The sequence below is a fragment of the Eschrichtius robustus genome, chromosome 10 (assembly GCF_028021215.1).
Source record: "Eschrichtius robustus isolate mEscRob2 chromosome 10, mEscRob2.pri, whole genome shotgun sequence".
Classification (NCBI taxonomy): domain Eukaryota; kingdom Metazoa; phylum Chordata; class Mammalia; order Artiodactyla; family Eschrichtiidae; genus Eschrichtius; species Eschrichtius robustus.
Window position 1 is genome coordinate 40917259 of NC_090833.1, and position 24513 is coordinate 40941771.

Sequence of the window (24513 nt, forward strand, 5' to 3'; positions counted from 1 at the left end):
AAGACATAATAAAAAGAGCAATGCAAGCCAGATCTTATAACTCAATCTTGGTCTATAAATCTGATTCTGATAGAGAAATGGGACCAACAGCTTAAAAAATCTCAAACGCACAACTGAAAGCAATACAAAAACGCAGTTTACCACTATTTGGTACAGCCCACCAAATCATCCTGTAAATCTCAAAGAATCCATTGCTACATTTATTCAAATCATTGAGAGCCCCCCCCTTTCAAGCCATTCCTTCATCTGTAATTTTGAGTCCTACCTTGATGGAATCTCTGTCTACAGGCAAAACAGCAGCAAAGGCAGAGCAAATGGGAAGAAGGAAAAAAAGAAAAGTACCAGTTAGTTTACATAAAATCATACATTTGTCAAATTTGATCTCTGCTAAATAGTAAATGGCACAGTTGTCAACTTTGCTGTAAAGTTAATTATTGATATTACTTGACCAGATCCACAAAGCGCCAATTTACCTTTGACACAATTTCAGAAACCAAAGCTGTATATTTGTGTTATTTATACTCCTTACTGACTTTTCCACTTATAGAAGTGTTTATAGACATGCCTCAGCTCTGGACCATAGCACTAAGATAACCGAATGATGCATAGTTCGGTGTTTCCAACATCAGAGATGGGAAATTTATGTTTATGTGATAAAAATCATCTACCCAAGATTATAATTCATGGTAATGACACTGAAACAAGAACAGATATGAGGTTTTAATTATAACCACACCCTTTCGACCAATGAACCACCCATGTACTACGTCAATTCCCACAAAGGAATGCTGGGAGAGACTTTCATTTGTTTTTCTGCCATTAACTAATAAAAACTACTAATAAGCACCATACAAACATAAGAGTCACATCAAAATGTCTCTGCACCATCATCTATTTTAGTGGAGGGAAGAAACCAACCTAGAAGGAGCACAACTGGCCTTACAATCAATTATTTACGTAAACAGCTGTTGTTCTTACAGGCAGAGATGAGTTCATTTCATGCTTCTAAACAGACTGGGTGAAAGAGGTAGCTAAACCAACAGATTTCATTAATTTGGGCTGTACTTTCTCAATTACTAAGACCACTGAAATTGTTTTCTTACCTGCAAGATTCTCACTGCATTATATGTGATTTATAAATAATAATTGAGTCTGTCAAATGAGTAAATGATCAGTAAAATCTTTCCCCAAAATAGATTTGGTCAAAATTAGCTATTACTGCCACTCACTACTTCAAACACAGGGCACTGGGGCACTTCATTACTGATTTAGACCTGGGGAACTTAGGGGGTAGAGCAAGGGATCAGAGGCAATAACCAGGAAATGCGTCCCCCCCCCTTGCCTTTGGGAAGCACATTAACTCTTGCCAACCACTACGGTATCATTTGGCAAAAGACTGCTTCCAATCATTAATTTACCTTCCAGGCGAAATCCTTTGTTTAGTCGCTGGTAAAACGAAATCCAGAAACAAGAATAAACAATGACATCCAGACCTACCCTCAGCAACGGGTAGGTAATGTCAGACTGACATCCCGAGAAAACTGCTTACCTCTTTGGTGATCATTGTCATGGTGCTTCTTCTCATCTTTAATTGGAAGGTGAGACTGGCCTCCCAGGGCACTGGAGAGGGCCAGAAGGCCGGCACTGCTACCAATGGGCGGGATGGCAGGGGGCTGCAGCCCCGAAGGGTGCGGGGTCAGAGGCACTGGCAGACCATGTCCATGTGATAAATGCTGGGCCTGGAGTTGTTGCTGCTGTGAGAAACGAGACAAAGATATTGAACTTGTTCCCTACATCTGAGACAGCCCCCAACAACAAAAGGAGAGGAAAGAGGTGCAAAAAGATCCTGGAAAGCCCAGCACCCGTGAAGGAAAGATTTACTCTTTACATATATATATATATATATAAAAGGGGAGGAGATGAATAATAGAGAAATGCTATCTTTTTTACTTGGATTTGGTGGTTTTGCAATGCACTGTAAATAACCTAATTTTTAAATAGTGAAACTAAGTTACTTTTAATAGATGAAATTAGATTTAACAAAGCATCTGTATTTTGGTCTCCAAAACATAATGCCTCACTATCATACAACTCTAATCAAAACATATACGTGACTAACTGTTAAAGCAGTTATATTAAAGAAAAAAAGCTTGAAAATTGAGAAAATTAGTGTTAAACAGTTCTCCCAGAACCACTGCACAGCATGCGGCGACAGTTAATTTGAAAGAGAAAACCTGAATTAACAACCCAGAAAAGGAAACTGGTTGCAGCCACCGTTTTAAGCCCTTTAAGTGTCCTCAGCGGTACTTGAGCAAATTACTAAAGAAAATCTAATGTAGCAAGGCTTGGGTCCTCCTGTAGGCTTGCCCAATAATGCTGAAATAATTGGGCACTCTGTGCACGTTTAGTGATGCTCAAATGGAAAGCTAGAGGCCTGCCCTTGTACTCTTCTCCAGCGGCCGCCTCTGTGTTGTGACAGGCTTATCTGAGTGGGACTGTGACGCATGCACCAGTAACTGTACTGACAAGAGTTTAAAGTCATTTTTACCAGCACACTGGCGACACATGGAGAAAGCCCTCGAGAGGCCGGAAGGGGAGTGCGTGACCTCAGCCGAGGCCACAGCAAGCTGGGCTCCAGGGAGCGAGGTGGGCAGGCCTTGCTGCCTCTTCCGAGGGGGAGGGGGTAAGGGGTGGTGATGGGAGGGTATTCCGTTAAATATATCCCTCAACAGGGGCCCCACGCCAACCAAGACCCTGCTTAACGATGTTCTGCGAGAGCAAGTGTTGAGAAATGCTCAGACCAACTTCTGTAGTGATTACATTTTAATTAATACCTTTAGAATCACTTTTTAGGCCTATCCTGGGATAGCTAAACAGTCTCTTCTATAATCTTCTTTCCAAGTAGGACTGCACAAAATAGCTTTCTCAAAAATGTGTGGGGTGGCACGTTCTGCTCCCCTTCACTGGTAATAAACATCGTGAAAAAGATTTCAAAGAAAAACGTGAGTTTTTTTTTTCTCCTCCCCAAATTACTTTTACTTCCCTTCTCTACCCCTCTGTATCTCTTCCTGCGTCTGACAATAAACGTCCAAAGGTAGCACTACTTAGTTCTTCTCTCCAATTGACCTGCACCTACTTTCTGGCTACATGCACTTAAAGTACGGTCAATAAAATAGTACTAACACTTTTAAGACAACTTTACATACATAAAATGGCAAATCGGAGCAGTAATAAAGACACTCCACCAACCAATGCCCACCCTAAAGTCCTGCCAACATGCTACCTAAATGGAGAGTTCAAAATAATGTCGTCCTTCATTTGAGTGGCCAAAATCATGTTCGTTAATTCTTTATGTACTGTTACTTAGTTGTGACCAAAACACACGAGCACACAATAGTTTCTAAACATGTAGAAAATAGGTCTATGAAGAAACAAGGCCTTCAGCTAAATATATGGCAAATTTATTTCAAGTCCTTGTTCTACTGAAATAGCCAGAAAAGTGCTCCAATTCTCTTTCTGCTCTATATCCCCTAATACTTCATGTGCATGGGTTGGGCACGTAGCCACTTTCTATCTCAGATCAGAGTTCAATCAGCAAGCATTTATTAAGAGTCTGCATATGTCCCTTACCACCTTTCCTAGACTCTAAGCTCTGTGAGAGGCTGCATCCGACACACACCCTAGCTAACTGCAGGCACTGAGACATTCATATAATATCTGAGCAATTAAAAAATATGTCTATTTCATTAGATACAAAAAAAAAAAACCCTCAGCCAAAAGCAATACTTTCAGTGGCCCAGGTGTTTCTTTTATTTTTGTCTCATAGGACCAAAAATAAGCACTAACAGCCTCATTTTCCTGCCCATCCAGAACTTTCCAAAAGCAAAAAACATACCCCTAGTCTGCAGCACATGCCATTCATAGTGAAGACTTCCTGGGTTCCTTACTTGTACTCTATTCTACCTCAAAATAGCTCTAACACTAATCTTCTCCTATTCTCCATTGTGCCCATCTTAAAGGAGGATCCCTTTCCCTTCTAAGGACCAGACTCCTCCCTCCGCATCATCTTTTCTTCCCTTCTCCCTTCGTTGCTCCACCAATTCTCCAACTTCCGGTCACCCCCACGTCCACCTTAGGTGGTTCTGTCACTGATTTTGCTCTTCTGCTTGCAAGCCTAATTCCAGCATCTCTAGCATTGTGTTTAAGACGAATTGCCTACCTAACACTAAGAGAACTTGAGGTAGCACTTTTTCAGGAGGGGTAAAAAACCACTATATTTTAATCACATTTTGTATCCTCCACTGCCCCTAATACAGTGCCTTGGCACATAATTGGCACTTGATAAATGTTTGTTAAATTTAATTAAATTAACCTTCTTTTGCCCTCTTCAGCTACTGGTCTGTGTGTGTGTATGTCTCTCTCTCTCTATATATATATATACATATCTCCTGTCTATGGAGAGCCAAATTTCTTTAAAAACTAGTGTAAATTTGCAGTCCCCAGTTCTTAACAACCCCCTCCTGTAGACAGACAGACACACACACACACCCCCCCCCCCCACACACACACACCTTACTCCTTAACCCCCTGTAATCTGGACTCCAGGCCCACCAATCTCAAAAAAACTGATGATGATTCAGATAGCTATTTTTTCAAGATGTCACAGTCATCTTTCTGATACACCTCAGCCAGAGCCAGCATATCCTCCTTAGGAAACTCTCCTCCACCTGCTTCAGGAACACTACAGTGATCGCCACAGCCTCTCTTTAGTTCTCTCTCTGAATGCTGCTGTTAGATTTCCTTCTCGGCTTTTCCTTGTTTACTACAGAGGTAGAGTCCTAAACCTTTGGCTCCTTTCCCATGCTCCAGTAGCCCTGGTCTAACTTCTTGCCAGACCAGTCTACTTGGCAGTTCAGCATTACCTGAAAATGAAATGCTTAACACAAACCCTTAAGTTAAGTTCCACTGGCTCAAGTTATCAGTCACCACTGATTTGTTTTTCTTCTGTGTTCCTATATCCATCATCACCAGATCCTGTCAAATCTCAATTCCAGCATATTAGTCAGACCCTCATCATCCCATACTTTGATTAGCGCAAGTCTCCATTAGCTCATTTTGACTGTAATGAACCCACCCTGCATCATCACTGCCAGTATTTTTTCCTCAATTCATGGCCTCTCTTGTCTCTTAGAACAACCTCTCCATTACTTATCTAAGTTGTACTCACCCATCCTGCTCAGCTCATGTTTCACCTGTTCTGCAAAGGCCTCTCCAAACGTGCCATGTGTCTACTTACAGGACGCCCTGTATCATTCATTGGCACAGGCTGCCTCATAAAGGTACTGTTACTCATCTTTTTACGGATAAGAAGACCTTGACCTGCCAAAAAGATTGTGACATTCTGGAGAGAAGAGACCACCCTCAGGACTCTTTGTACCCCTGGCACCTGGCTCACCACTATTTAGTCATATGGCCATATATTTAAAGCTTTTGGTAAATTAAATTTCTAGTAAATAAAAGAGAGTTCCTATATATTCTTTACCCAACTTCCACTAATGTTAAAATGTCTTACCTACCCATAGAATTTATCAAAACTAAAAAAAAAAAAAAATCTTACACACCCAATTTACCAAAACTAAAAAATTAACATTGTACATTACTATTAATCAAACACAGACTTCATTCAGACTTCTCTTGTTTTCCATTAATGTCATTCTTCTGTTCCAGAATGCCACACTGCACTGAGAGGTTTTAATTTTTCACTTGCTTTTATACCAAAATTATAAAGCCCTTCCAATGATTTTATGAATAACAACATCCAAATTACAATAGTATCGTTAAACAGAATATGCCTTGAACTTAGGAGAGAGAGAGAAAACAAATGAGAGGGGACAACCATAAACCCATTTTACAAGTCATCCACTATACGTACAAAGTATCAAACAAAAAAGCACACTCAGGGCATCCTGTAGAAAGGAGCAATTTTTAGCAAGTGTTTAAAATATAAAACTTTCAGATAAAAATGAGATTAAGTAAGTTACCAAAAGATATACTGAAATACTTGAGTAGGTTTTTAAATGTTTACATCAAGCAAATCACTTTCTGTATTTAGTGATCATTTTTAAATTTCTTTGTAAGTTTTCTCCTTAGAAACTATCCTAGCAGCACAGTGACAGGTATAATTGATAATGATTACTGGTTAGTCAATAAAACCAATGTATTAGAGACCATCTTCTTTACATAAAAACAGTAAGTCACCAACAGCTAAAGTGAACTTTACCCTTTACTCCATCAAGAAAAAAAAAAAAAAAGGCTTTATCAAATTACAAATAACATTCAAGAATTCAAAATTTAAAAGAATCTCTATCAAGGACTCTCATCAATAGAGAAAAACTTAGAGCAGATTCCCTGGAAAAGGACTCAGCTTTCTCTGGATATTATGCAAGGAGCTGGGGTAGCATAACCTAATGGACTTCCCTATAGTACAGCAAAAGCTTGTGGATGTTTCCCAATGGCTTACTGTCCTGTGATCTCCACCCTGTCTGTGTTAATTACACAGCAATTAACCTGCAAAGGTTTACTTTATCCTATAGTCACCAAAGAAACATAAAACCTCTTGCTTTCTGAAGACAGAGAGAAAGGAAATGGATCTTAAGAGTACACCAGTTCAACACTGATTTATTATTAAAATAATTTAAGATAAATCACCACTCTAATCACAAAGCAGCAGGTTAAAAAATGCTTACCTTATAAGGAAAAAAGAAAACGATCAAGTCAAAAAAATAAAAAGAGGAGAGCATAGACTGTAGTACCACTTAAACATTAAAATAAAATACACTCTATGTAACCATAACTGAAAAAAAACCTACTGAGAAAGATACATATCTTGAAAAATTTCTTCTGACTGGGCTTCCTAGGCCATTACTATCTTGGGTGCCTTATTTAAAAAAAAAAAGAAAAAGAAAAGAAAGAAAACACTCTCATATCAAACCAGGATATAAAATAAAAATCTTTTTTTCTTTTCCCTTGATGGGCCATTCAAGAGAATAAACATTAAAATGGAGTGAACTTTAAACTTAGGCAAATAAGTATTCCATTAAGGTAATTAACTTAATTCTGAAAAATAGCCAGTAATTAGTTCTGAAAATACACAGCAGTGAGGTAGTAAATGCAGCTTCAATTCTGTTAATAGCTTTTTACTGGAGATTCTGTAACAAAGAATTATCTCCTCACAGTTTCAAGTTTGGAATGAAGGGAGAAAAGAACCACTAGAGAATCAAGTTCATAGGAAATGTCTTTTGAAATGTCTATCTGCCAGCAAAAAGAGAAATTCTTTTTAATCAAATGTCCCCAACTGCTTGATGACCAGGGCTTGACTGGTCAATGACCAAGCAGGAAGCAGGGTGAGTGCAGAAGCTTAATCCACACAAATCCCTAGCAACTCTGCACAACTCCAACTGGAAACCAAGCAGAGGTTTTCTTGTCCACCACCCTTCATTTCTACTATGCTATCAACAGAAGCCTCCAAAAAAAAAAAAAAAAAAAAAGGTTCATTCTTAGAAGCAATGACACCCCAGTAGCCATGAGCACACTTACTAACAGGGTGTGACAAATAGGACAATGGGCCCACCTGAAGGGGTCCTCACTGGCAAAATTTGAGACAATTCAAGCATCATAAAGAACAGTAACTGTAGTAGATTACAACATAATTTTAAACCCAGTTGCCAGGAGTGGAGGCCACGGTACCACAAGAAAACAGGTGGAGCTGCGGGACATGCCACGAGGCCAAGGACTAGAAAATGGCTCTTCCAACCAGCTGGCCAAGCTAGGTGCACTGAACATGTGTGCCTTGATCCAAGCAGGAGACATTATTCTAGGGGACGAGTAAGGGAGGGAGCAACAGACCCAGGAGCTGGGCAAGAGAAGGCAGCAGACTCTGAAATGAAGCAGCAAGCACAGAAAAGGGCCCGGGACTGGGCTGGTAACTACACTCCTCGGACCGTGAGGGTGCGCGTTAGGAGGGACCCTGTCTGTGTGGGCTGGGCTGAGTCTGAGAAAGGAGATCCTGGATGATACGTGGGGATGCAACATCGTGAAGTGACATCAGAGCTACTGTCTGGAATCCTTACCATCTCTGTGAGCAAGAGCAGGTCACTTTACGATTTCAGACCTCAGTTCCTTCATGTAAAAAGTGGAAAGGGTTATAAAATCTACCTCCCCAAGGCTGTTGGGAAAATTATGAGATTGTGCATATAAAACCGTTAGCGCAGTGCCTGGCCAATAATAAACACTCAATAAATGGTTGCTGCTATTATTGGAAAAAGGTATCCAGAAGTCTATACCCACACACACACTCACTCATGGAAAACGACGGGAAGGAGGAAGGGAGGAAGGGAGGAAAAGCTCTTCTTTACAGAAGAACATTAATTTAAAAGGAAAAAGAATTTAGAATTTACCACTTCATTACTCCAAATGTATTAACAGCGTCAACAGATACTAAAACCACTGGGTAAAATGTTGTTGGGGAACAGGTTATTCACATGTCAAAGTATCATCCCAGATTACTAGCTTCGCCAACAATGTGATACAACTGGGAAACACACAGCATCACCCAGGTACACAACATCACCAAGATAGTGTTTTTACTAAAAATACTTAACCTGAATCTAAACATCAGAAAACAATCAGACAAGTCCAGGTTGTAGGGCAGTCCACGAGGCTGGCCTGGAATCTTCAAAATGCCAAAGTCATAAAGTGAAATCGCTTGGGGACTGTTTCTTGGGGGTGTGAGGGAAGACTGAAGAGACAGCACAACAAAGCCACTCTTGAATGTGAGTACCAGATTAGGTGACAACTGCTACGAAGAAAGACGAGCTCTCAAGGACTTTCTGTGGACAACTAGAGAAATACGAATATGAACTATACACTGGATATATAGAGGCCGTAACTGTATCATGCTTATACTGGAAAACTGTTTATAGAAGATGCACACTGATACTTTAAGGGGTGAAATATCATGTCTCCCTGCCTCTTACTTTCAAACAATTTGGCACACACAGAGTGTATATCTGTCTGTCTGTATGTATACACATTACAAAGCAAAAGTGACAAAATATTAACTGGTGAATCTAGGTGATGAGTACACAGTGTTTGTTTTACTATTCTTTCCACTTCCCTGTAGTTGTAGAGGTGGGGAAAATAGGACGTGCCCTTCTAGACAGAAGATTGGGAGTTCTTGCTTTGAACAAATATCTCTAGCAAAAGCTAAAAGTTAAGTGGATCCATAGAAAGAAGCAAGACTATAAAAAAGAACAAAGGAAGGAACTTTACAACCTAAGCTTATCTGTAATTCATTCCTGATGACTTAAAACATGAGATTTACTGCAGGGGAAAGACCAGCATTTATAGCAACCCAACAAAGATTACCACTGCAAGGATAAGTTCCTCACACTAAAACCAGAGATCTCTATGGTCCTCAAGATCTCTGGACTGGTCTTTAAGGGGAAGACAGGTAACAAGCGAAGAAGCAAATTCCGTGAGTCCTGTGCCAAGGATTCCACTGTCTTAACTTGCAGTTTAACTCACAAAGTAACAACAGCAAGAAAAGGACAAAAGTCCCCCAAACCTGAGTTATTATATTAACATTCCCATCAGAAATCCTATTAGAATTTTTTCTGAATTGGTCCATAGTTTACTAGGAGAAGTATTTCTAAGCAAATTAATAATAGAAATACATTTTCCTGGAGGCTTGTTTAAACTATTTAATGAATTTTTTGAAGAGATTTTAACACATTATCTTACTGAAACCAAGGCTTCTATTTTGTGTTGTAGTCATTAAAGTTACCAAGCTAAGGGATCCTGCTCAGAAAAGCTCTCTTTAGTTACTTCACAGTGTTCTTTAAAAGTAAAGCTGCATCTAAAAAGCCTATCTACTTCAGATTCTTCAGTAACACTGCAGTTGACCTTAGAACTTTAGAAGTAGAATGAACCTCAGATGACAGCTAGATGAGTTGCTTTCCAACATTTCGACCACAACTCGTGTGTGTGAATGTTGTGTATCTGCATAGAATAGACATGTAAATGAAACAAAAGTTTAACAAATACCAAATACTATGTGCGGCACATTTTTATATTTTCTATTCTCTTCTTTTTTAAAATAAAAAATGTTGACTATTGATTTCACTGCATAGTCATGAATCTAAGGAACTGCAATTTGAAAAACACTGAACCAGGCTGTGATACTGTGATTTACAATAAGAAATATATATTTGGTCTTAGTTCACAGTTCCGGGCACAGGGCTCCAAAAATTCTAGGAATTTCCTAAGTGAAGAGAGCAATAAAAGGTGTCTTTTGTTATGTTAATGACGTGACTTTCGGAGGGCACTTGTGGTTGGGAGCCGGTTGCTAGGAGAACCAACCACATGACCAGAAGGTTGGACCTTTCAGTCCCACGCACCAGACCTTCAGAGAGGGAGGGGAGAGGGGCTGGAGAGTTGAGTTCAATCACCAATGGCCACTGTTTTAGTCAATCATGCATATGTAACGAAACCTCCAGAACAACCCAAAGGACAGGGTTTGGAAAGCTTCCAGGTCGGTGAACACAGGGAGATTTGGGGAGAGTAGCGCACTTGGAGAGGGTGTGGAAGCTCTGCACCCTTTCCCCATACATACCTTGCCCTATGTATCTCTTCCATGTGACTGTCCCCAAGTTACATCCTTTTATTAAAAAACAGGTAATTTGGTAAGTTACATGTTTCTCCGAGTTCTGTGAGCTGCTCTAGCAAATTAATCAAACTCAAGGAGGAGGTTGTTAAAAACACAGATGATAACCTGTATTTGGGATTGGTGTCTGACGTGCAGGGAGGGGCGGCATTCCTGTGGAGCTGAGCCCTTAACCTGTGGGATCTGATGCTATCTCCAGCTGAATTGTACGACACACCCAGCTGGTGTCAGAGAATTGCTTGGCGATCTGGCAAACTATACCACATTGGAATTGGGTGCAGAATTTTACAGGCCAACAACTGCATATGTGAGGCACAAAGTAAAAGTCAGTGGGAAATTGTATCCGCATCAAGAATGGAACCCAAGTCCTCACCATCCAGCCCAGTGAAGTACCTGCTGCCCCATCAGGACCTTTCTTAACTAGGGAGGTCTTAACACAATTGGTAAGTAATCGTTCATTCATAAGAATCAAGAGACAGCACCTCTGAAGAAGTGACCTCTGAACTAAGACCTGAAGGATGAGAATGAGAGCACCTAGAGCTGCGAGAAGAGAATCGGAGATGAGAGAAAAGCAGGTGCAAAGGCCCAGATAGGGAAAGGAGCCTGCAGTGACCAAGGAAGAAAAAGAAGTCTGGTGGGAACCCAGTGAACAAGGAGGAAGTGGGGTCAGATGCAGCAGTATGGGAATCAGATCATAGACAGGAAGGGCTTTACACTTTCACTTAAGAATAATGAGAGCTTTAGGCAGTGGTGAGTTTGTTGTTGTTAAGTTGGAACTTTTAGTTTGTACAAAACTGGTAAAAGCTGGATAATTATTTGTTGGCTATATGTGTTAACAAATACCTTCTCTCAGTTTCTGGCTTATCTTTTCATTTTCTTTAAGATATCTTCTGATGAACAGACTCTTTTAATTTTAACTGAGTAATATCTTTTTCTTATGGTTTGAGCTTTCTGTGACCCATTAAGAAATACTTCTCTACCCCAAGATAAAAAGTCTTCTTGGTTGTTTTTCTTCTCTGAAAGTTTTAAAGTTCTGTCTTTTTATAGTTTTCAGAATGACTTCTGCATATGATGAGATAGGTGGATCCAATTTCATTTTTTTCCACAAAAATAACCTACTACCCCTCCAGTGTCCATCTTTTTCCACACTGATCTGCCTGCCCCTCTGACATACATAAGTCAATCAATTTCTGAGTACTTTATTCTATTTCATTGGCCTATATAAAGACATTATAGTAAGTATTTTGAGCTAGAGTATTACATAATCTAAACATTTTTAAAGTTCACATGGTATGTGGAGACTGGATCTGAGAGCGGCCAGGATGAAAGGAGAGACCAGCGAGAAGGTAATACAGGGATTCAAACCAAAAAATAATGACTTGGATTAGGGCTGTGGCAGTACAAGTTGCAAAGAGTAGAAGGAGTTAAGACCTATTTCGGAGATGGCACCGAAAGACGTGGTTATGGAAGGAGAAGGGGGTGAGAATAACTGGAAAAATCGAGATACCTTGCAAAGATGGGCCCCAAGCAACTGGGTAGATGGTTGTACTACTTACTGAGATGGGTCAGAAGAGAGGAGAAATAGGCCTACAAATACAGTCTTGTTTTACAATTTTTTAATTAATATTTTTATAGAGTAGTTTTAGGTTCACATTTATAGCTTTTTTAAGATCAGAAAAGTTTTATGAATAACGAAGACAAGCAGAATGGAAAGAAATTGAAAGTCACACATAATCCTACCAGCCAAACAAAACTATAATGTTGATGAGCCCATACAGCATTTTTTCAATGCATATGTAAGCATTTTAAAACAAATATAACATCATGCTATCTTGTTAAATGCTTCTTTTCCTATTCAGCATCTCAAAGAACATTTTCCCATACCCCTAAATAATGCTTTGACTATATCACTCCTAATGGCTGTACAATACATGCCATTGTATAGATATGAGAGTTCACTTAACTAGTCTCCCAACTGGTTAAAGGTTAGGTTGTTTCCAATTTTGAGATATGTATGGAGAGTCACCATGGTTTAGCAATATATCACTTAAGACAGTTCCTCTACAAGTTACAGAATACCCAAATACAAGTGGCCTAAATAATAGGGGTTTTTATTACTCGCATAACAAGTCCAGGCTTGGCTGGATGGCGGCAGTATCAAGGCTCTGGGCCAGCATCTCTGGTTCTCCTGACCTCTCTCATATCCCATGGCCCCCAGGATGGCTGCTGTAGAACTGAACTGAATGAGGACACAACCATGGTCAAGCACGGAAAGAGGGCAATTTTCTCTTTATGGGTCTTTCGTTAAAGAGAAAAAGGCATTTCTTTACATCTCCTTGACCTGGACAGGGTCACATGCCCACCGCTCATCTGTGAGGAAGGCTGGACAGAGCACCTGGACGTTTTAGCCACAGTAGGAGGTAGGTTCAGCCTGCAAGAAACAACCAACAGAGCCTGCCTTGACATTACCTTTGCTCGTGGGCCATCTGAGGATATGAGCTGAAAGGAACCCCAAAACAGCCTCTGAGTTTTCAATCCAGGTAGACAGCAGCTTAAATTGTTCTCCTGCCCTCAACAGTTTCTTTTCCCAGATATTAACTTATACAGAGCTGTGTCTATAAATTGCTTTGGATCAACCCAAAAACATCTGGGAAAATAAAAAAAAATACACGACTGCCACTTTGCTTCGGGATCACAGTGGCACTGTCCCTGTTAAGTCACAGAAGACAACCTGAGCACCAAGATAAACTCTCCCCCTTTATCGGAATCTACCAAGGGGAAAAAAATGCATGAGAATCACAAAGGCAGAATAGCCACGGAGCTGCCTTTCAAAAGGATTCAAGAACGTGCCATTAAGTTTTACTTAAAGGTTTGGGGGACGGGGTTAGCTCTAGCTCTTGCTTATTAGGTCAACAGCATTATTTAAGTTTGCAATATTAATATATCCCATGAAGTAGTGTTATTCACAAGTAAGATGGACAAGATTTTCTCAAGATGGAGAAATGAAGAAAAAGTACAGTTTATCATAAGAGAATAAGATAATTTATAATTTCAAAAACAGAACTCCCCCAAATGTATTGGCAATCCCTGTGCTTTATGTCCCCCCTTACTGGTCCCTGCCCTTTGTGTGGTCCTCCAGCAGCTATCCCCCTCCGTCACCCACTACTGCCTATAATTAGCTAACCCTCAGGCTTTTGCTTTCAATGGGTAACTGCTACCCCATCCGGTGTCCCCATGTGCTTGGTTCATAACTTTGTATAAACACGATTCATCCATCTATGGATCTACCTCTCCCACGAAATCATGAACACAGGGACCAAGAGGCAGGGACCAGTTCTTAGTCATCATTGTGCCCCAGGCCTTTAAAAGGTACATGTATGAACAGGAGACTAACAAAAGTATTCTGAAATACTTACTTGCCTGTATTTTCTTTTGATACAACTATGTGAAGGCAGCTGCTAGCTCCAGTTAATACCTCTTAATACAAAAAATATCCCAAGCAATCATTATCATTAGTTGTTCAAGATTAAATGTTTAATGTGGTTAACTTATTTTCCGTAATACCTATGACAGTATCAACATAATGCAGTTTTTTGTTGTTGTTGTTTTTTTTAACCCGCCAATAGTTCAAGAAACTCCCTCATCCCCGGGGCACTATTCAGAAACAAATTCAGTGTAAACTTCTGATTTCCAGGTTTCTGAACAATTATGCAGCAATGTCTCCTTATAATGCTATAGACAACTGCCTTCGGTCTACACACATTCCAACAAGTATCGTACTATGTCAGGATCTTGTGCAGTTCGATTCTTGGTAAGGTGCAGGCTCAAACATTTTTTGTCATGAGACCCTATGTGAACGTTAAGACCAGAATTTCTCCTCTGGACAATGTACATCCTCCACACCCCCCCAACACACACAATTCTGCCAACATTTCAGGGAGCTAATGGACAGCCTGATAACCAAGCATGAAACCCAAGAAGATCCAAGGACCCAGGTTAAAAATACCTGTCTTGGTACTGGTGTTTATGACAACTTCTGATTCTTACATATGACAGTAAGTTACAAAAAGCAGGAAGAAACACAGTATGAGTCAGGAGTATCCAACTGATAGGTGGAGCTAGTATACACTTCAACTTAGGCTAACCAATTACTATGTGCATCAGGCACAACCAATTTCACTTCCCTTATTGAGCTCTGGACCCTAAACACTGTACAATACTATAATGGATCTCAGGATAAACAGCCTATTGATCCCAGTGTAAAAGAAAGAACAGAGTCAAGGGAACAAATAAGGGACAAGTGTAACAGAATGGTTAAATGTGTGAGCTCTGAAGTCGGTCTAAGTTTGGTTCCCAGTTCTGTCACTTCCTCCCTGTGTGGCCTTCAGAAAACTACTTACCCCTTCAGAGGCTTGGTTTCATTATTGGTAAAGCTGGGACAATAATACTCCCTTCCTCATGGGGTTGATATGAAGCTGAAACAAAATAATGTCTACAAATGCTAAGCACAGTACTAACACAAAGCAAATAGTCGATAAATGCTTGCTATTTTTAATTACTCCCTTAGGGAAAAGAATATAAGGCTAGGGATGTAAACCTAGAGAAATAACTGTGACACAAAAGGCCCCCAAGTTTTAAAATAAAAATTCCAGAGTCATCAAAACAAATAGGTTTACAAACCATACAATATTAGAAAACTGGATAGCACTTTAGCGGCTATCAGCTCCAGTCCTGCATTCTACAGGTGAAAAAACTTTTAAATGAAATTCCTAAGATCACACTACAAGGGACACCCAGGATCGTGTATGTATTTCCTACCAGTCCACGCTTCCTTCCTCTCAACCTTGGCTCAAAATTGTGGGACAAAAAATCAAAATGCAAAAATAGGTCAAAATAGAATATTTGTTCATTTAACAAATATTTATTAAATATAATAAATTATTGCATGTTTACTGAACAGTTACTGAGTATTTATTATACAAATATTTATTGAAAATGATGAGCTACATATTGTTCTAGGCACCACGGCTATAAAAGGGAACAAGATCCCACCTGCTAGTGAAGGGAAATTAACACACACATAAACAAATAAATGGTAAATGCTCTGAGGAAAATAAAACAGGCTACTGTACAGAGAATGAACTGGGTGAAAGAGCTACTGAAATCTGCCAGCCAGGGAAGTCCTTTCTCAGGAGATAACATCTGAGCTGAGATCTTAATTTTTTTTTTTTTTAACATCTTTGTTGGAGTATAATTGCTTTACAATGGTGTGTTAGTTTGCACTGTATAACAAAGTGAATCAGCTATACGTATACATATATCCCCATATCCCCTCCCTCTTGCATCTCCCTCCCTCCCACCCTCCCTATCCCACCCCTCTAGGTGGTCACAAAGCAGCACCGAGCTGATCTCCCTGTGCTATGCGGATGCTTCCCACTAGCTATCTATTTTACATTTGGTAGTGTATATATGTCCATGCCACTCTCTCACTTTGTCCCAGCTTACCCTTCCCTCTCCCCGTGTCCTCAAGTCCATTCTCTATGTCTGTGTCTTTATTCCTGTCCTGCCCCCAGGTTCTTCAGAACCCTTTTTTTTTTTTTTTTTTTTAGATTCCATATATATGTGTTAGCATATGATATTTGTTTTTCTCTTTCTGACTTACTTCACTCTGTATGACAGTCTCTAGGTCCATCTACCTCATTATAAATAATTCAATTTCGTTTCTTTTTATGGCTGAGTAATATTCCATCGTACACATGTGCCACATCTTCTTTATCCATTCATCCGTCGATGGACACTTAGGTTGCTTCCATGTCCTGGCTACTGTAAACAGTGAGCTGAGATGTTAAAGAGGAGCATGAGGAAGACCATGTCAAGACATGGAGGATGGGGGTTCTAGAAGGTAGAAGAGCTGGTGCACAATCCCTCAGTCAAGAAGATGCCTGGGATATCCAGGGACAGAAGAAAGAGACCAATGTAGCTAAAAGTCACATGAATCGAGTGAGGGGTATGTGAAATCAGAGAGGTGGGTGAAGGGTCAGCACACACAGAGACTTGTGGGCCATGGTAAGAAATTCAGACTTCATTCTAAGCAAAATGGGCAGCCATCAGAGACAGGCTTTAAGCCGGGGACCACACAGATCCAATTTATATTTTAGAAGACGATCATTCTGGCTGCTGTGTACAGAATGAAGAACAGAAAGACAAATGCACAAACAAGAAACTCTATCAGGAGGAAGCTGCTGGAGACCAGCAGAAGGAGTACCTGGGACCAGGGGGAGATGGCAGAAGCAGTCACCCTTAAGAGAACAGTCTAGAGGCACAACAGACACCATTTTTTAAATGAGAGAAAGTTGTTCTATTGAGCTTGGATTCTTCCCCTTCCTCCATCAGCCAGTCTCTTCCCCTTCCTCCATCAGCCAGTCTCTGACAGATAAGGACCTGAGTTCTGAGGGGTACTGGAAAGAAAGCAACCACAAAAAGAAAAACAAACAAAAAAACCCGCAAAATGGAATGGGGAATAGCAATAACAAAAGCTACAAAAATCAAGACAGCGTGTCATTAGCAAAAAAAAACAGACGCCCAGTTTAATGGAACAAAATAAAGTCCAGAAAATGGACCCCACACAATATAGTCAATAGATTTTCGACAATGATGCACAGCAATTGAATGGAGAAAAGACAGTCTTTTCAACAAACGGTGCTGGAACAACTGAATCGAATGTCCATCTGGGGGGGGGGGGGGGGAAAGGAAAGAAAAAGAAAAGAAACTCAACCCATATCCCCGTATCTCACGCCATAAACAAAAATTAACTCAAACTGGATCATGGGTCTAAACATAAAGCTTTTAGAAGAAAACCTAAGAGAAAATATTTGTGGTTGTGGGTGAGGCAGAGATTACTGAGAACCAACAGGATTCAAAAGTTAGGACTCTAAAGAAAAAAAATTCATAAATTAGACTTCATCGATGTTCAAAACTTCTGCTCGTCAAAAGACATTATCAAAAAAAAAAATTAAAGGATGACTACAGATTGGGAGAAAATATTTGCAAAATAAAGTACATACGTCCAGAATATTTTTTAAAAATTTCAAAATACTTGATAAAAAAAAAAAACTGACTCAAGAAAAATAGGCAAAGATTTGAGCAGATACTTACCGAAGAAGATACAGAGATGGCAAAGCAGCACATAAAAAGACACTCAACATCACTCGCTATTATGGAAATGCACAAAAACACAAGTACCACTATACACGTATCAGAAATGGCTAAAAAATCCCAAAACCTACCATTCCAAGTGCTAGTAAGGATGTGGAAAAAAGGTTCTCTCATACATATTAGTGAGACTGAAAAACAGGATGGTCATTTTGGGAAACAGTGTGTCAGTTACTTTAAACATACACTAACCATATAACTCAGCAATCCCACTTCTAGGGGAAAACTTACAAAATTTACAAAAATCTGTATGTTAATATTTACTCAGGCTTTATTCACAAACACCAAAACCTGGAGACAACCCAACCGTCCTTCAAGGGGTGAATGGCTACATAAACTGGTATATCCATACTGGAATATTATTCAGCTATACAAAGGCACTAACTGCTGATACAGGCAACCACATAGACAAACCTCAAATGCATTATGCTAACTGAAGATGAAAACTCAAAAGGCTACATAGTGCCTAATTCCATTTATATGGCATTCTCAAAAAGGCTCACTTTGGGAGAAAAAACATCATGGGCAGTTGCCAGGGACTGGGGTAGGGAAAAGGACTGACTACAAAGAACAAAGGAATTTGGGGAGGCAGGGCAAGGCAGGAGAGAAAACTTCTGTACCTTGATAGTGGTGGCAGTCACATGACTTATACTGGGTTGTCAAACTCACAGAAGTATAAGCTAGAAAGAGTAAATTTTACTTTATGTAAATTATACCTTGATAAATCTTTAAAAATATATAGAATATTAATAATGAATATGTATTGCTCCCAATTCCAAATAAAACAAAATACAAATTTATAAATGCATGCAGCCTCATTTTTACCAAGTTTTCTATTACCTGTTTCTCCTTATTCTGCTATCCTTGGACACTAAAGTTTTACTGAAATTAAAATGTGCTAATTAAGGTTGATTTATGTGTAGTAAAATGTAAAACCAGAAAGCTTACAAACACCAAAACCTTAGTAAGATGATTTAAATGTAATCTGAGGATCATTTCAGAATATGTTTCAGGAAACACTAAAAAATATTTAAATGTGCCCCTTTAATGGGCTGCAACGAATGAATGAACAAATGAATGAGTAGATGTAATCATTAAATCATTCTCAGTATTCTATAAAAGGTTCTAACCTTTTCACAAAAGTCCTTAGGAGATAAGATCACAAATGCATTTTTAGGGAGACTGATATGCTAGGGAGCTTTGAGGAGAACACACACCAACAGTCCTTAAAACGTAGCCTAAGTCATCAATCCTTTAATTGCCTGTTTGGGGGGAGCCTGCCTCCTCTCTCCCAGCTTTGAGGGACACAAGGCAGGCTGGGTCCACGCGGGAAAAGGTCTGGCTAGATGGGAGTTGGTGATGTTGCTTGTAGAAACATTACTGGGAAGAAGTCAGTAAGAGAACTAGAAAAGGGGAAGCAAAATGGGAACAAATAAAAAAAACAAAAAACCACCACACTAACCAATAAAAAAGGGATAACAACGTGCAAACTTGCAAGCTGCCTTGAGTGAAACCTGCTTTTCTGTGTAACACTTCCCAACCAGTCCTCTGGACCCCTACACAGGCTCCGCCTGCTGTGCACTGGTGTGAATGAAATGCAGATGCACAGCTCTGGGAAACTCCACTTTCTTCTTAGTGGAAGCCCAAAGCCCACATGCTTTAAGCTAAGTCAGATGCACCCACCCAGACACATTGTGCAACTCCCGTTAACACTGTGCGCTTAAATCTACCAGGAGCTATGGAAACGCATTTATTAGGGGGAAGGAGGGAAAGTGGGCTCCCCCTTCAACAGGAGCAAAACAGTAGCACTTCAGGTTAGCAACAATTAAGAACAAACAAAACTGACTAGCTTCTAGAAATTTCTTCTAGAGAAGCTTTGTAACAGAAATTAACAGAGTGTACAAAGTAAGCACAAATTAGAAATCCTGTTCTTTATCTAGGTTTATTAGGGAGTTCTGAAGTAGAGACAGGGTTTAAGAGTCTTTGATATGAGAGAAGGGAAATTACTGCCTCTTAGAGCCTCATCAAATTATAGCACAAAGATAAGATTATGACTACATCACTCAATAACACAGTCCCCTGATCCACAGTAAATGAACAAGTTAAAAAAATAAAAATAAAAAAACAACCAAAAGTGAGGGGCACACATACCAATATAAGATAGAGGAATGTGTAGAACGACGTTAAAACTGCTTTCTTTGGATTAGATGAGCAGGTAAGCAAAGCCCCACAACTGCAGAAAACCAGCCTCCGCTCTCCACCCCCAACCCTTATCCCACCACTCTACGTACATCATGTAGTCAGTGGCCGGCATATTTTATAAAGTCTTTAAGCTCCAGGCACACTGTTGAGTAAAGACAGTAACAAAGCTGGAAGAAAAATCTCTGATATAACAGAAATCTATTTTATAGCTTGTTTTTAAGTTTATTCCATATAATACACATTTAGAAAATACCGATAGTAATCAGAACAACAAGAGAGGGAAGCTCACCTGTAAGTTCACTGAAAAGTAGTCATTTAAAAAACAGTGTAAAAGCTGAGACGTTAAAGAAAATGTTTTATGCACAGAACTCACAACAAACTATGATTGTAGCACATGAGTTCAATTGCCTACCTACACCAGAAAGTCACCTTAAGAGCTCGAGGCCTATGAGGTCAAATACTGAGTGTCTCAGATTCCCCAGGAAAGCGGAGGGACGGGGCTTGGCTGCAGTTAATCGGGAAAAATGATTCCAAAACAGGAGTGGGGCCTGAAGAAAGTGATCAGGGAAGGAGGGAAAAACTCAAAACAAGGTAGCTGATCACTACTTTAGGCAACTGAACTCCATCCTGCGGGGACCCCTCTGTGAAGGACTGTACGCGGAAAGCATCTCAAAGTCGCCCGCCAAAGGGTCCGGAGGGGAGCGCTCCACTGACTGTTTACGTATGAGCCCAGGACGACCCCATGGAGACGAGAAACCCCCTCACCCCTCCACGCTGCACACGCCGAAGTGAGCAGTGGATTCCCCACAAAACGCACTGGGGAAATGAAAGAGCTTCCCAGTGCAGCTGAGGGGAGGCGTTGTCAAGCCACAGAAAACATGTTGTAGTGGCGATCACTAGAGAGAAAGGCAGATAAGGAGGGTATGAGGTGGGCCAGGGAAGGACAACACCGTTTCTGCACTGCAGGATATCTGTGCCCAAAAGGGGTGAAGAGTACAACTTCTGCAAAATTAAGAATACCTCTGGAAAGCCCTTTATTAGCAAACACAGAAGAGATAAAATACGGCTCTCAGATACTTCACACATTTTTGCTTTTGTCAAAAAAGTGAAGTTGTATTTTTATTTCAAACTTTGTGCTATTAGAGGCTGTGATGTAATGGTGGGGAAAACACATATACACGCGTTTTAATATATACACATATTTATATCTTTCAGCTTTTTTGCCTAATGGCTAATTAGTTTATAAAGATAACAAGGGAAATTATCACGATGGTGGATCTAAATGCCTCTGAAACTTAAAATGGCTGTTTTTAAATCTATAATGGAAAAAGAGGGACATACCATTTTAAAACTGTCATACTGCAAGACCTTGTGCCCGAATGCCAATCTAAAATGCATATATGTGTACACACACACACAATGTAAGGGCCAATCATAGGACAAGGACAATAAAACAAAATGCTAAGAGGAAGGAAAAAAACCCCAAGGGTATTGTCTTTCTTTTTTTAAACTAACTCAAACACATAGAATGGTAAAGGCATAGTCATTTAAATCATTGCCTTAGTAATACAAGTAATATTTAAATAGATTTAATAGTGCTGCTCCAAACCAATGAATTATGGGTTTAAAACCTATTAAAATGTAATGTTTTTTTCCTGAGCTGAGAGGAGAGAGATTTAAATCCACTGAATTTTAATATTTCAGCTTGAGCTGCAGGAGGTAGAGAAAGTCCAAATGAACTATTCCATCAGCACCATTCAAGCATGAACATTTTAATCAGTTTTACTTCCTTGGAGTTCTCTAACACAGTTTACGCTGTCATTCTGAAAGCACTTAACACAGAGAGTGTGAAAAACCACCAAGGCTTGTTATTGCCTTTACAATTGATGGCAAATAATTCTGCAGACTTCCTATCATTAAAATGTCACTGCTAAAAATTGAGGTTCAGCATTTCTTGTGCTAAACTGCATTTTCCTACAACACCATGGCATACCTGTTCTTAAGGATTTTTTAAGGGGGTGTGCTTTTTAAAAAAATGCACATTTCTATCATTTCTTTCCTCAAAGAGGTTAAAAAAGAGGGGGAAGGAATCCAAAGGAACCCCATTTTCTATTTTTACAAGCCAAACATTTTCTTTTCCGATGTTTGTACCAACAGAACTTTTTTCTTAATGGTAGTTTCTTTGGTGAAATTCTTATGAGGTTCCAACTTAGCCTCCTTTATTAAACATAACCACATTCACACAGCATGTGCTGATTATATAGTGTAATGGATTTAAAAAGCATTTTAAGATAGTCAGATGACTCAATTTAATAATACAGGAAATGAAAACATCATTTCTAATTAGATCGTATTACTGATTTAAAACTACAATTTGTGTGTTGTTCCAACAGTGTGATCTTACAGAGATTCTAATTTAAAAACACAGTGGCTAGCAGGACACATGACAAGATCTAACTAGATGCATAACGCTCCCACAGCCCATTTGGGGGAACTCCGGGAAAGCTTCAAGGAAATGTGAACTACGAACAATTCAAAACAAAACACAAAATATTAACTATAGAAAACAACACAGGCATTTTCCTGGGGTTTTTTCCCCTATAAATAAAAGATAAATGATATTTAACTTATTTCAATCTATCAACAGTTTTAAACTGAACGTGACCTGTGAAAGAAATCATTATAACTGTGTTTCATTCCATTAAACACAACTAGCTTACTGTCAAGAGAACAAGCCGCCTCTCCAGGTTTCGGGCTCACTTCAGCTTTTTGCATTTAAACTGCATGGATCACTGGTTTGGCTCATTTACCAACGAAGGTAGAATAATACTGCAGAGTTAAAAAGGTGCTTCATCAGATTTCATTAAATTTGGGAACATTTGCGCTTGTCTGGATGGTGTGCATACATATAAAACAGACACATATGCAGTGAGAAATAAATGAAGGTCTGCAGGGGTTTAGGTGGGTCTTTGCCTCTCAGGAGGAAAACTTTCATTCCCTGGGTGCAGAAAATCACTGACGACTACCTAAAAATCAAGTCACAAAAATCTAAAATTGACCTCTCATCACTTTTGGTAGCAGGTCAAAATACCACCACCTCACAACACAGCCATGCCTAACCAGACACAGAACAGCAGGTGCATTTAAAGTTCCACCATGTTACAACTGAAAACTACTGGACACAAGGCACTAAGCAGGGCTGAAACAGACAGAGACCGAGAACAGCAGCCACAGAAATGCATCAAGCGAGTTGCGTGTAATGGGGCTCTTTCCTTCTCACTTGGTTTGTGGCTCCCTAAATCTTCTGGGTTTGTTTTTTCTATTTCTGCAATCTGTTTTGCAGGACAGTCAGATTATGTGATTTTGATTCCATTTACTGCTCAGATACAAATAATTTGGAACTGCCACCAGATCCACCAACTACAGCACACGCTGCTTTGATAGCATGCAGCTCTGAGTTAGTTCTTCAAATAAGTTTTTAGGTCACCAAATTAAATTAGCTTTGTTTTAATAATTAAATCCATATATACACAATATGTCTGTCAGTTACTCGGCTACAGTCTAATAAATCATCTTCTCCCTGAGAAAAGGCCATCTGCCATCCCATTCAAAACAAAGTATGTAAATGAAATAGATATAAAACAGTATTAAAAATATACTTGATGTGATCAAAGAAAGGGAACTTGTTCTGCTTATACATCTTCCCTCATATTTTTAAGCAACATCCAACACAAAACAATGTGTTTTTGATTTAGATTAATCTCACCACTGTACCGACAGTAACTAATAAGACTCAAAAAAGAAACATAAAAGCATTCTGTTTTCCTAGAAAGGGCTGCCAACCAGACATAAGGTAGGATGGCTACGTGTATTTTAGCAGTTCATACAAAAATAAACACCAAGCCAGAAATGACCCAGGCAGCTCTTCTATAGGTCCTCGCCCACGTATTCTCTCCTTCAACAGCAGACTGTACAGCGGGTGAGGAAAGGAGGTCCTGTCCCTAGTGACCTTGGGAGATTTGGTAATCGAAGTATATCCCAAAAGGAATACAACATGTGCTTCAAGCAAGCACAGCTGGTATATACATATACACTAACTTTAAAATTAAAGCTTTCTCAACGTTAAAAAAAGAAATTTTTATACTGCCGTTTTCTGGAATTTTTGGAAATAAAAACTAATCGTGAAATGTATTCATCTCTCATCTCTCCACCACCCCCCGAACACAGAAAATATACAACAAACGAGTCTCTACATGGCTTGTTCTGATTCAGCCTCTTCTTTCCAAGGGGCACTTCTGAGGAAATAAAGGTTACTCTTTTCCATTTATTATGTCTTCTAATTTACTACTGGTATTTTCTTGTGGTCAGAGGGACAC

The 24513-nt window shown here is 39.6% G+C and overlaps 1 protein-coding gene across 5 annotated transcripts in view; it reads right to left on the bottom strand.

Annotated features, from left to right (window-relative positions):
• Positions 1–24513, bottom strand: part of LOC137769946 (transducin-like enhancer protein 4) — a 145301-nt gene that overhangs the window by 73164 nt on the left and 47624 nt on the right. For 3 of the 5 annotated variants that reach the window (XM_068552142.1, XM_068552145.1, XM_068552140.1), the window contains 2 exons: positions 1550–1754; positions 266–282 (listed from right to left, as the gene is read on the bottom strand). In XM_068552142.1, the coding sequence (XP_068408243.1) occupies positions 266–282; positions 1550–1754 (222 nt within the window). The remainder of the gene's footprint in view (positions 1–265; positions 283–1549; positions 1755–24513) is intronic. The other 2 variants (XM_068552144.1, XM_068552141.1) reach the window with 1 other exon arrangement.